Raw genomic sequence first — 12601 nt, 5'->3', positions numbered from 1 at the left:
ACAGGTCCTTTGTGCAGTCTTAATAATATATTTGACAAATCTGGTCCCTCAGCTACACCATTTAAACTGTAATTCATGGATGGCACTCTTTGCTCTCACTTGTTTCCCTGTTCCTCTAAGTCTCTGTATTTCCTGGGAATGATGCCTTATGCTGCCTGAAAAATAGTAAAGCCAGATCTGTGTGAGATGTGGTGCTCAATTCTCTATGCAACATCACTTCTAGGCAGGAAATGTGGCATACACTTGCATCTTCCTTTGGCTATTGCAGGAGGTCAGTTTCCTGTTTCTTCTTGCCCTTGTTTGGGGAAAAGTGCCTTCTCACAGCTGTCTGTGTGATTCGAGGTAGCTTGTCTAGGAGATTGGGTAACTAAATAGGCCCCATTTCACAATCAAATTAACTGTATCAGTAACTCTTGACTCTCCATTTTAGGAAACTCTATTGGGTGGATGCCCACTTGAGATGCCTCTCTGTCTCTGACCTCAATGGCCAACATCGCCGCAAGCTGGCTGAGCACTGTATGGATGTTAACAACACCTTCTGCTTCGAAAATCCCAGAGGAATTGCCCTTCACCCTCAATATGGGTATTGTCTCCCCATAATATTGGACTCTTCTTTCATGCCCTTATTCCACCTCTATTACCAAAAAGATTGTTTGTATAGTTGTCTCAATTTCAATATCTTGCTGGGATTTGTCTTTTGCTTTTCCTAACTGGTAAATGGCTTAGTATAATGGGTAGAAGCATGGTTTGTTTGAATAATATTCATCAACTATTTTTCTTTCCTTTGCCATGACATACATACTGTTTCACTGTGCAAGCTACACATTTTGATTGTGTGCAAAGGACATTTTGGTTTAAAAAAAGGCTATTTTCACTCACATTTCCATGTTAACTTAAATTCCAAGCTATTCCTGTTTATTTTATTTTTTTTTTTTTTATAGAGGCATGCTTTATTATTTAATTTATTTATTTATTTTGTTTTGTTTTGTTTTATACATGCACTGGGTACAGTCAGAAGCGCGGGAGGGTGAGAGAATTCACCAGATCCAGAGCAGGGAGCAGAGCAGGCAGAAGGACCGAAGTACACTGCTGAGGGGAGCAGCGGGCGGCAGGAGAGGTCTGCGCGCCATGTGGAACCCTCCTCCGGTGGCCTGGGAGCAGCCGGGGATCGAACCGGCGCCGCGGAGGCTGCGGGCAGCTTCGCAACCCAGCGCTCAACCGCTGCGCCACCGGGGAGGCCCTATTCCTGTTTATTTTTAAACATTTCTTATATATCATTTCTTTTAGGTTATTTTCTGTTAGGATGTTCTGTAGTATGCAAACTCTGTTTCTCTGTTTGGAAAAGAACCATGTCTTTTGTCTTTGATGTCTTTTGGTTTTAGGGACTGACATCTTGTGTTTGCTCCAATAGGTATGTCTACTGGGCAGACTGGGCTCACCGAGCATACATTGCGAGAATTGGCATGGATGGAACCAACAAGTCTGTGATTATCTCTACCAAGTTAGAATGGCCCAATGGCATCACCATTGATTATACAAATGATCTAATCTACTGGACTGATGCTCACCTGGGTTACATCGAGTATGTATACAAAAAGAATAAAGCAAACAAGGACACTCTTTATTCCAAGCATCAGGGTTTGTGTTGCCAGTGTACTATTCCCATGTAGCTTCTAACTGGTCTGTGTGTTGACTGTCACTCTGAGGTTACTTTCAATTAAGACTCTTTATAGGTAGTTCACTGAACTCTGTAGGGTGCAGTAGAAAGAATGAGAATTTTAATGTTGTACAGATCAGATTTTGTCCTAATGCTTATACTTCTGTTTTTTTTTTTTAACATCTGTAAAATGTTGCTAGCATTCTCTACCCGATGGTTGTCAGTTTAATGTTCAACTCATTCTAATTTCCTTATCTCTTTTCTTTGTCCCTCCATCCTAATAGATGATTAATAGGTTTTAGTATTTGAAAAAAGAAAAAGAGTGAAAGTGCTGAAAAGGTTTCCCCTAAAATACATATGTTAAGTACAATGAAGTGTTTTTTGTATGATAATGTAATAAAATCTTTCTAGTAGTAGAATAATTCAAAATATTTTGAATGTCATACTGTTCAATGAAAAATACTCATAAAAAAGATAATACTTGTTATTAGCCAACCAGTATTTTTAATTAGGGACATTGCTTGTTGAATTGTAGTAATGTCAACTAGGTAGGTATTTATGAACAAGTACCCAGGTACACAACCTGTTGCTGTCAAAAACATGGAGTTACCATCATTTTAAAAGGGTTTAAGAATGTTGTCATTCTATTAAATTAATTTTGTGCCAAAGTCAAGGTAGAAATTTTTGTAGAATTTAACTCTGCCTAATATCCCATTTTGAGTTAGTAGCATCAAGGTGTTCAAAGAAGCTTGAACAATTTTCTTGTTGAAATTTTATTGTCCTTTAGGTTTTGTAGGTATATACTATTTCAAGAAGCATTAGAAGCAAAAAGGAATTTTCTATCTACTTCATATTGACCGTTCTCTTTGACAAAATGTGATATTGATTATTTGTGTAGTTGAATTCTATAATTCAGGCAGTAGGTTACCATCTAAAAGTCAAATCATAATATCAGGCACTGTGATCTTGGAGTGAATAAACCTTTAATATTCAGTGAGCCAGGTAGCCCTATTGACTTGATCAGCTCTTGAAGAGGAAGCAGTGCCTATTTTATAAATTTGACTATGTAAAGCAATACATTTTTTATAAAGTATCCAGTTCATTTCTTGTGCATCTTGGGATGTACAACAAATCCATATAGCCATGCCTATGGTTCTATAAAACATATATACAAAAATATCCACAGAGTTGTCAGATCTCTATACTGAGTTTATGTAAAAACTAAAAGGGAAGGTCTCAAGAAATTTTTTTTTTTTTTAAGGAAACTGAGGATGACAAAGTTCTGGTCATTTTCCTGGACTCTCATCAACAGAGGTCAAGAAAGTCTTCAAGTTTTCCTATAGTTTCTATAAATTACCATAATTATGATAGCTTGGAAATTATATTTAATATGGCATGGCTAACATTGTCAAGTTTCTTAGTTGCAAGCTTATTCTAGCTCCTGTTTAAGTTTTAGGGTCTGTTCCAAAATTTAAAAATATTTAAATATCAGTATTTTGATATAGCCACCTAATAATTAATGAGACATGGAACTAGAAGGACATGGAAATATAGCTGTGGATGCTCTGCAACATCTTGAAATCAGAGAACCTCCTCTGGATATTTATTCATCTGGAAAAGTCTTTATTAATGGTGCCCAGGGCTTGATTAATAATGAATGTGCTGCCCGTGTGTACAGAGTTAACCCTGAAGGCCTATAATTTAACTCAGCTAGTATATTCCCCTTGGGTTATACTGAGAAACCAGCTGTCTCTTAAAACTGCATTTCTCTTGAAATGTTCATGAGAAGGCAGAAATCCAGCTTTATATTGCTATCCTCTGATTTCTTTCAATGACTTAGGAAAGAAAAATGTATTCATCTCAGGATACTAACAGGATGCTGAATGGAGAAGATCAATGTAAGAGTCTGTAAACACATCAGTTGAACCAGCTGCATCTGCAGGAAAGCAGTTGTGTTAGGAATTAGCAATTGAACTCCAATGCTATTCCTATTGCATCTTTTATATAGTTTATTCAGGCAAACTATCCTTTGAGCTTTTGTTTTAATTAGATACTAGGAATTTTGGGGAGAGTCTGAACTTCAGTTGCTTGTGGAAGGTAGAATTTTCTTTTTTGATTTGTCACCTCCTATTTCCTTAAAGGCATTAGAGAGAAGTTGTCTTCATTGAGTGACTTTCTACCTCCTATCACAGGTACTCTGACTTGGAGGGCCACCATCGGCACACAGTATATGAAGGGATATTGCCTCATCCCTTTGCTATTACCATTTTTGAAGATACTGTTTACTGGACAGATTGGAATACAAAGACAGTTGAAAAGGGAAACAAATATGATGGATCACATAGGATGGTGCTGGTGAACACAACACATAAACCGTATGACATCCATGTGTACCATTCATATAGGCAGCCCATTGGTGAGTAGATGATTCAGAAGTTTGACACATTTGCGTGCATGGTATATATGTCATTCTTGTTTCTGTGAGCATATACACCATGATTTATGAAAGGAATGGCATTAGTTGTTAATTTTCTGCAGAACATATGTTGAGAGTATAACTTTAGATTTCTTTCCCCCTATTTCCAGGAAAGACTGTTTTCTCAATACTGCTCTATTCTTAAAGATCAATCTTGATCTTTGTTTTTGATAAGGGTAAGCAGTTATTATGTTGCCATATTTACTTTATTTTTATGGGAAAAATGAAAAAGTGAGTTGGAAAAATTGTGACATTTCAACCCTAAACTTAAGAAAGCACCTTTGAAAAATAAGGACATTTCCTGTATAACCACAATAAATTATAACATCTAAAAGATTAACAGTTATTCCCCAATGCCAAGATCAATTTATTGAAATGATTGAATTAAAATAAATGTTTTAAAGACAATGACAAAACATCATTTATTAAATGTCTATTTGCATGTAACAGTGCATTATGTATTAAAATGTGTGTTAATGTCTATTTGCATATAACATCATATTATGTATTAAAATGTGTGTTATTCTTGCCATCTATAATAATGCCAAGAATAATGTCTTTTGTGAAGAGCAACACATTACAGTGTCTCATAAGTTAGGGAATTTAATGTTTATTTGCTTGTGAACTTATATTCCTCATGCAGTGAAAGAAATTTTATGCTTTATAAATAATCTAGCAAAAGTCTATAGTATACTTTGGAGATAAAATGAATTAATTCTGTTGGTCTGCTTTGTTGCCGTATCTTGCTGAAGTATCTAAACTTGAAAGGAAGAAAAATGCAAATTGGCAAAATAAAAATATTTAGTATTTTTCCCCTGAAGTTAACTGTATTCAGATTATTTAGCAAAAGTTCAAATTAGTTTTCACTTCCAAAAGGTGGCCCAGAAAACTAGTAAAGATGCTGCTTGGTTTAACCACCCACTGCATTTCTGTTGCATGTCCATAGAATGGAAGAATATAGCACCTGCTGGAAATTAAAACTTCAACTTAGCTTCTGGCATATGAGCATAAGCAACGTGTGTCCTACCTGTTCTCCAAGAACTGAGAAACATTTCTTAGCCCAAAACTCTAGAGGTTATCCTCATTCCTGGTAGCATAAATATTGGTTTTCTCAAAGCACCAGGTTGCTTATAGAACTGCCATCTGTCCTGTTTATGAACATTTGGATAATGCGTGAAACTGGGATATTGATTTTCCTTACTCTCTGAGTGGTGATGATTGCTTGATACTCTCTATGCGTGAATGAACATGTATTTTACTTTTTCTTTCATTAGTGAACAATCCTTGTGGGACCAACAATGGTGGCTGTTCTCATCTCTGCCTCATCAAAGCAGGAGGAAAAGGATTCACCTGCGAGTGTCCAGACAACTTCTATACCTTACACCAGGGGGATGACATCTGCCTGCCCATGTGTTCTAGCACCCAGTTCCTGTGTGGTAACAATGAAAAGTGAGGCTCTTTTCTTTTTCCACTGCCTCTCCATCCCTTAGACACACACCAAACTTCAAGTTTCAGGGGATGTAAGTTTTCTAAGGAACCAATATTTTGGCTGGTTAATGTGGTTCATTTGGAATACTTCAGAGTCTCCAGCTTCAGATAACTTCTTCCATAAATAGAAACAAGTTGTTGACCAAGTGGTTATGACTATGTATGCAAGTTTTTTTTTTTTCATCTGTAGAGAGGAAGCAAACTGTGTTTTATGTTTCTAATAAATTTTTCTCAGTGTCAGGGCCAAGAGTATTGTAGGTGTACACTGAAAAACAACCTTTAAGAGTGACAGAATTTCTCTTTTCCCCACATATGCCAGAGGATCCAGCATTTCATATTCAAATCTATTTTTTTTTCTTTAAATTTATTTTTTTTATTAGATAATAAATTTTATTGTTACATTCCCCATACAATTGCAGCCCCCCCATTCTGACCCCAATCCCTCCCCTCCCGCCCCTGCCCCCCTAAAAGTGTCTCTGGTTCATAGTTTTTTGTTGATTTTGATTTTCACTTTCTTATAGTTATTCATTTTCCTGGTCCCTTATTTAAGTTTTCTAGATTCCTGCTATGAGTGAGACCATCCGGTATTTTTCTTTTTCTTTTTGGCTTATTTCGCTGAGCAGCGCCATCCATGTTGCTGCAAATTGCATGTGTTTATCTTTTTTGAATGCTGAGTAATATTCCATGGTATATATGTACCACATCTTCTTGATCCAGTCATCTATTTTTGGGCATTTGGGTTGTTTCCAAAGCTTAGCTTCAAATCTATTTTTAATCATTTGTGTTTGTTATGAAAGATCACCACAGATTATTCCGTAACAATGGCCATAGGCCATTGATGACCACAGGACTGAGTCAGAGGGAGGTGTGGGAGGGGTGTGAATGCAAATCACAGCATCTAAGATTTAATGGCAGGTTATTTTGTCAATTAAATAAGGTCTCTTAGATTAAGATAGCATACATCTATCCTGACATAGGCTCTCAATAAATGTGCTTCTAGCCACTGACCTTCTCCTTTCTCCACATATGGTGGCCTCGCTCCTTTGCTAACAAACTAACACAATTGCACTGTTTGTTATGGCAATGAAATTTAATGATAATACTCAAAGCCTCTTTTCAGAAGTATTTGAGTTTAACAAACCTGTTCTAGCTCATCTGGTTATGTTTTCTTTGAGAACATACATAGTAACTGAGTTTTCACTGGTCTTCTCTTGGGCTGGCAGAGAACTCATGTGAAATTCAGTTTTGACTTCTCTCCAGAGAGCCATTGCCACTCGCCCCTGCCCCTCTGCTTTTCTAAGGGAAGTCTTTCTCTATTGTGCAGGTGTATTCCTGTCTGGTGGAAATGCGATGGACAGAGAGACTGCTCAGATGGCTCTGATGAATCTGCCACATGCCCACAGCGTTACTGCCCATTAGGGAAATTCCAGTGCAAGGATGGCAACTGCACCAACCCACAGACCATCTGCAATGCTCACCAAGACTGCCCTGATGGCTCTGATGAAGATCATGTTCTTTGTGGTGTGTTGAATTGCTTTTTGCCTCCTTGGTCTATTTCTGCAGTTCATTATGTATAACCATGATTCTGTGTGTATTTTCCGAATATCACAAACCAAAATCCTGTCCAAAGTCTTTAGGAGAAAGCTCAGAGTTCATCCTCTAACTATGTTTATAAGGTTTTTTAGACTATCTAAGATCTCCCTAAGGCAAATGGTTGAGGTAAGTGTACATTGGTGGCTCCTTACCATGGGTTATGCATGGCGTCCTCCTTGAGAACTAACATGAAGGGCACAATGAGAGTTCCCTCTTCCATTTTAGACAAGGATTCTCAGTTGTAATATTTATTTGTTTCCATTTTTTCAAAACCAAAAATTCACCGCAGTAGCTCTCCAACCTAAAAACAAAACGTGAACAGCAGCAACAAACACATAGTGAGAAAAATATACTTTGGGGGAATGTAGACAAGGGAAGGTGAATTTAATTGCCCATCAGTGATGATCTAGTCCCCTAATTCTGCATGCAAGAAAGAGATAGTGAAGAATTTAGGAGACTAATAGTTAAAGGAGTGACTGTCCCTCTGTGATACTGGTTGATAATACGTGCATTAGGACATAGGTCCTCTAAAAGCAAATTATGATTGAGGTCTTCAGGATCCGTGTTTGCACATTAGGAGCTCCTGTTTGACATCTTCCAGGCTGATAACCAAATATCCCTGCTTGCAGAGCATCACCGGTGTGAGTCCAATGAATGGCAGTGTGCCAACAAACGTTGCATCCCAGAGACCTGGCAGTGTGACTCGGAGAACGACTGTGGGGACAACTCAGATGAAGACAGTTCCCACTGTGCCAGCAGGACCTGCCAGCCAGGCTATTTTAAGTGTGCCAATGGCCGCTGCATTCCTCAGTCCTGGAAGTGTGATGTAGACAATGACTGTGGAGACTACTCAGATGAGCCCTTCCAAGAATGCAGTAAGTTCCTAGGGGAAGGATAACATGACCAGGAGCAGGTGTAAGGGAACACTAGAATCTTGGTGTCAATTGAGAGAGGATTTGGATCCCCCTGCTTCAGCCCCATGGGACACTTTCTCTTGGTTCTCTGCTATCCCTGCCCTGCAAGCCCAAGTACGACTGCATGGCTTGTAGGCTGAACCACCCCCTTTTTCTGAAGTGGTTGCTTCCTGCTCTTTATATACTAAACTATCCAGAATACAATAACAAAGACTTACATTCTGTATATCTAACACTTTATTATTTGAGCCTCAGAGAAACATTGTGAGGCAGAGAAGATGGGTGTTGCCAATTCCCATTTTACAGATGGGGAAACTGAGGTTCACAATTTAAATGATGCTTACATTTCTACTTAATGGCAGAGCCTACCCTTCAAATTTTTTTTAACTTCAAGCTCAGATTCCCCATGTCCACCCCCACCCCAAAATACACACACACAGAGTGACACTACAACACAAATGAATGATACTGAGATAGAAAACTTAAGATTCTTATCCTTTTGTTCTTGGTGAACAGATTACACCTAAAACAAACATCTGCCAGAGTCGATTTCATTCATAACTTGATAATTTCATTTATAACTTGATAATTTAGCACCATGTCCTAAATATGACAATGGAAAAGCATCTTTTGTTTTCTGGGCAGGACTGAGACCTCAGTTCTGACTTTGCTACTTTTCTATCTTTTCAGTGAGTCCTGCCTACCGCTGTGACAACTATACGGAATTCAGCTGTAAAACAAACTACCGCTGTATCCCAAAGTGGGCTATGTGTAATGGTCTGGATGACTGCAGGGACAACAGCGATGAGCAAAACTGCGGTAGGAGGGACTGCAGGGCGATGGGCAGTCCAAGGAGACTTATGCAAGTGTCATTCCGGGGAGATGGGATTGGAATTCCATGCACCTTCCCTTTGTTTATCTTTGAAGTCTATTAGATTCTATTGATTCTTCTGACAACATATTATATTTTTATAGCAGTTTATAGGGGTATTGGGGGAATTTAATTTATATAATCTTAAATGAAATTCCATCCCAAGGGATACTATAATTGGGGAAGGCATTATTAAGATATTATGAACTTGTGTAATTTCTCCCAAGTGTAGGTTGTTTGTCTAATCATATACATTGATTAAAGTTGGTGGAATTTGGGGGTGGGGTAGAGAAAATGCTTGGTATTTATAACAAAAAGGATATTTCAAAGTCAGATTATTTTTTATTTGGAGATTTTCATATTCTGAATATTTTGCCTGCTTTCCATATCTTCTGTTGGACAGCTTAGTTACCGTGGATGGGGAAAGAACTTATAGACAAAAGGCCAAACCAATTATTGGAATTTGTCAAGATTATGTATATACTCTAATTTGGATCCAAAATGTCTATGAGTGTGTTACAGTTAGTTGGAAAAGAGATAAGAAAGTGAAAGGATTATTTTTAATAACACTAAATCAAATCAACAAAAGTCTGTGTGACAAAACTCTTTTGTTATCTGGTGACATCATGTAGACTTTCTTTCCCAGTTGCAAAATACAAGCCAGATACCAATTCATTTTCTATAAAAGAGAATAAGCCTAGTTTCAAGCAGTAGGATAGGTTCAGGTTAGCTATAAGAGGAAAATTGACAGTGTTACTGACACTCTTCTTGCTAGGAGTTTCAAGAACGTGGTAGCATAACTCGCATACTGTCTCACAAGAGAGTCAAAACTACTTTGACATTTCTTAACCATTGATTTCTGAAATTCTGGCAATGACTGTGCTTTGCAGAGGAGATGACATGCAAGCCTTCAGGGGAATTCCGCTGTAACAATCACCACTGCATCCCTCTTCGCTGGAAATGTGATGGGCATGATGACTGTGGGGATCACTCAGATGAGGAAAGCTGTGGTGAGTGTTCAGGGTTCTATCATCCTGAGGTGCCACCAGAGCTGTGATTGATGTCTTCTCTTGGTCTACAGTTCAATCGTCTATGTCATTGATCCTCGAAGGGTGGGAAGACAGCCACCCGGCATCTTGATTTCTGCTCTCTTCTCTTTGACTAAAGAAGAGATACTTATAATCAAGCTTTGGGAAGAGGATGTTTACCCAAGTCTATCTTTTATCTTTTGAATTTATCTACACCCCCAAAATTTCCCAAAAATAATGTGAGGTGATTTATAATAAAGGACAAATGTAATAAGATAAATAGGATAGATATAGAAAATCAGGACCAAGAGAAGTAGAGAGGAAATGTGCTAGCCCTAGGATGCTTCATAATTTTTTGCTCTCAAATAGCCTCTGTAGCAGAAGAAAGAGATGTTGTGTTTTGGATTGTCGTGTGTCCTAGAATACTGACTATTATAGGTGGGTGAATGGTTAAGTGACAGGCCAGGTTTCAATTTTTTCTTCCAGTGAAGGCACTGACTACAAGGAATTGAGAGGTGGAGGGAAGGAAGCTGAAGGTGTGGATCACAGATCACATCAAGGAGCTAGGCCAGAATAGTGGGTTTGTTTTGAAAAGCCCTGCTTGGAACATATCACTGACTCATGATATATGTTAATTTCAGATTGACTAATATATTTTGACCTTAGTCACTTTCTGGAAGTAAGAAATGATCACTATTTGCCATAGACAATTGAGAGAATCAGGCTGTTGACTACACCTGCAAATACCAATCAGCTAAAGACTTCCTACACAAAAAGGGTGATGCAACTGGCATTTTATTGTTCGTTAAAATGTTCATGTTGAGTCCTACAGGAGATGACCTGGTGTTTCATGAACTAAAAAATTATCTTATGATTAAATCACCTTTGGACAAATAAAGGCCATTCCTTGTAGACTTGAGATTGAGGGGGACGATCTATTTTTGGGGGAAGGATAGCCTCTGGACTTGGGACATAGAAGGGCCTTGGGCACTGAGGGCACTTAGGGAAACTCACAACCCTGTCTCCTGTGTGTGATTCCTGGCACCCACTGATGACCAAGTGGCTTTCCTTTTCAGTCCCCCGGCAGTGCTCGGAGAGCGAGTTTCGATGTAATGACCAGCGGTGCATTCCTTCCCTGTGGGTCTGTGACGGCCTCAATGACTGTGGGGACAACTCAGATGAGCGGGATTGCGGTAACTCAGAGCTCTTGGGGAGACTTTCTAGTCTTATACTAGGATCAGCATATTTGACAGAAGTAGTGACTTCAAATGAGTATGGTTTTACATAATAAAATCATATTGTGTAATTTATGTGATATGTAAACCTTAGCATAAAATAGTACATTCTATTTTTTGTTTGCTTTTAACTTACAACAGTCTAGATGAATAGAGGAAAATTGTGAAAGATTAAAAAAAAATCTCCTTTTAACTTAAGTGTTTTCTAGGAGCAGTTTTTAATCTGTATTGGCCTTGTAAACAAATAAAAGCACCAGTCTTCCTACTGTTCCCTTAGAAAGTGACCTTATAGGGTATATTACTATAGTTTCCTGGTGTGAGAACACTAGAATAGGAGTCATAAGCCACCCCTTCCAACCCCCTACCCCAACTCTTTTTTATAACTCTTCAATGATTTAAGACTGGGTATGAGGAAAATCCAGAAATATTAAAAGTTAGGGATTTCAGATGCCTAAGGAAAAGCTTATGAGTTTAGGATTATGTAATAGAGGACAGCCAGGTCCTTCCACCTGCATATCATGAATAGGGCAGGTGTTTGTTTGAGAGTGTATTCATTTGCAGTGAGCCAGTCACAGGGTGTGGATAGGAATGGGATGGAATACTTACCTATTCCATGGAGATGATCCCTATCTGAGAATGACAAGGCCTCTGGGAATGATAGTCTTTTCTTTACAGACATGAGGACCTGCCATCCTGGATATTTTCAGTGTTTGAGTGGACACTGCGTGCCTGACCATTTGAAATGTGATGGAATCGCTGATTGTCCTGATTTCTCTGATGAATCTGCTTGTCGTAAGTTTTTAGACACTTGTGGCACTCTTTGTCTGAAATATATTCATATAGCATTTGGATCTCATCTCTGTTATCAGCCACCAGTTCTTAGATTAAAAGGTCGTAGATATATTCTATTTTGCATTCATTAATCAGTTCAATTGGGGTCAGAGTTACCATAGCCATGTATTTCATAATAGTCATTAAAGTATATTGCATTAGGAATATTTTATTTTATTATTTTTTAAAGATGTAGTTTTAATTATATATGCATACAAGAACTGGGGTACAAGCCAGAACTGTGGGGGTGAGAGGATTCACCAGAGACAGAGTGGGGAGCAGAACAGGCAGATCTACTGAAATACACTGCTGAGGGGAGCAGCAGGCAAGACAAGAGAGGTCTGTTGCACCATGTGGGTTAGCTCCCTGGCCAGGGATCAAACTCATGCTGCAGTGGCTGGCAATAACTTGATAGCACTGAGACTTTAACCCCTGCACCACCAGGGAGGCCCTAGGAATATTTTAAATAGAAAATATATTAAGTGTCTGTGCTAATAAAATATTTATA

General features: G+C 38.4%; 1 protein-coding gene across 1 annotated transcript in view; it reads left to right on the top strand.

Moving 5' to 3' along the window:
- Positions 1-12601, top strand: part of LRP2 (LDL receptor related protein 2) — a 190065-nt gene that overhangs the window by 147327 nt on the left and 30137 nt on the right. Inside the window, exons 51-60 of the mRNA XM_037523480.2 lie at positions 431-583; positions 1412-1582; positions 3850-4073; positions 5408-5582; positions 6946-7142; positions 7844-8089; positions 8819-8947; positions 9890-10009; positions 11104-11220; positions 11938-12054. Coding sequence (XP_037379377.1) covers positions 431-583; positions 1412-1582; positions 3850-4073; positions 5408-5582; positions 6946-7142; positions 7844-8089; positions 8819-8947; positions 9890-10009; positions 11104-11220; positions 11938-12054 — 1649 coding nt within the window. The remainder of the gene's footprint in view (positions 1-430; positions 584-1411; positions 1583-3849; positions 4074-5407; positions 5583-6945; positions 7143-7843; positions 8090-8818; positions 8948-9889; positions 10010-11103; positions 11221-11937; positions 12055-12601) is intronic.

This window comes from Talpa occidentalis, unplaced genomic scaffold, assembly GCF_014898055.3.
Source record: "Talpa occidentalis isolate TD23 unplaced genomic scaffold, MPIMG_talOcc4v2.1 talOcc4.3, whole genome shotgun sequence".
Taxonomy (NCBI): domain Eukaryota; kingdom Metazoa; phylum Chordata; class Mammalia; order Eulipotyphla; family Talpidae; genus Talpa; species Talpa occidentalis.
Note: the sequence above shows the minus strand (reverse complement) of the source record. Positions and strands in the feature narration are given on the sequence as shown.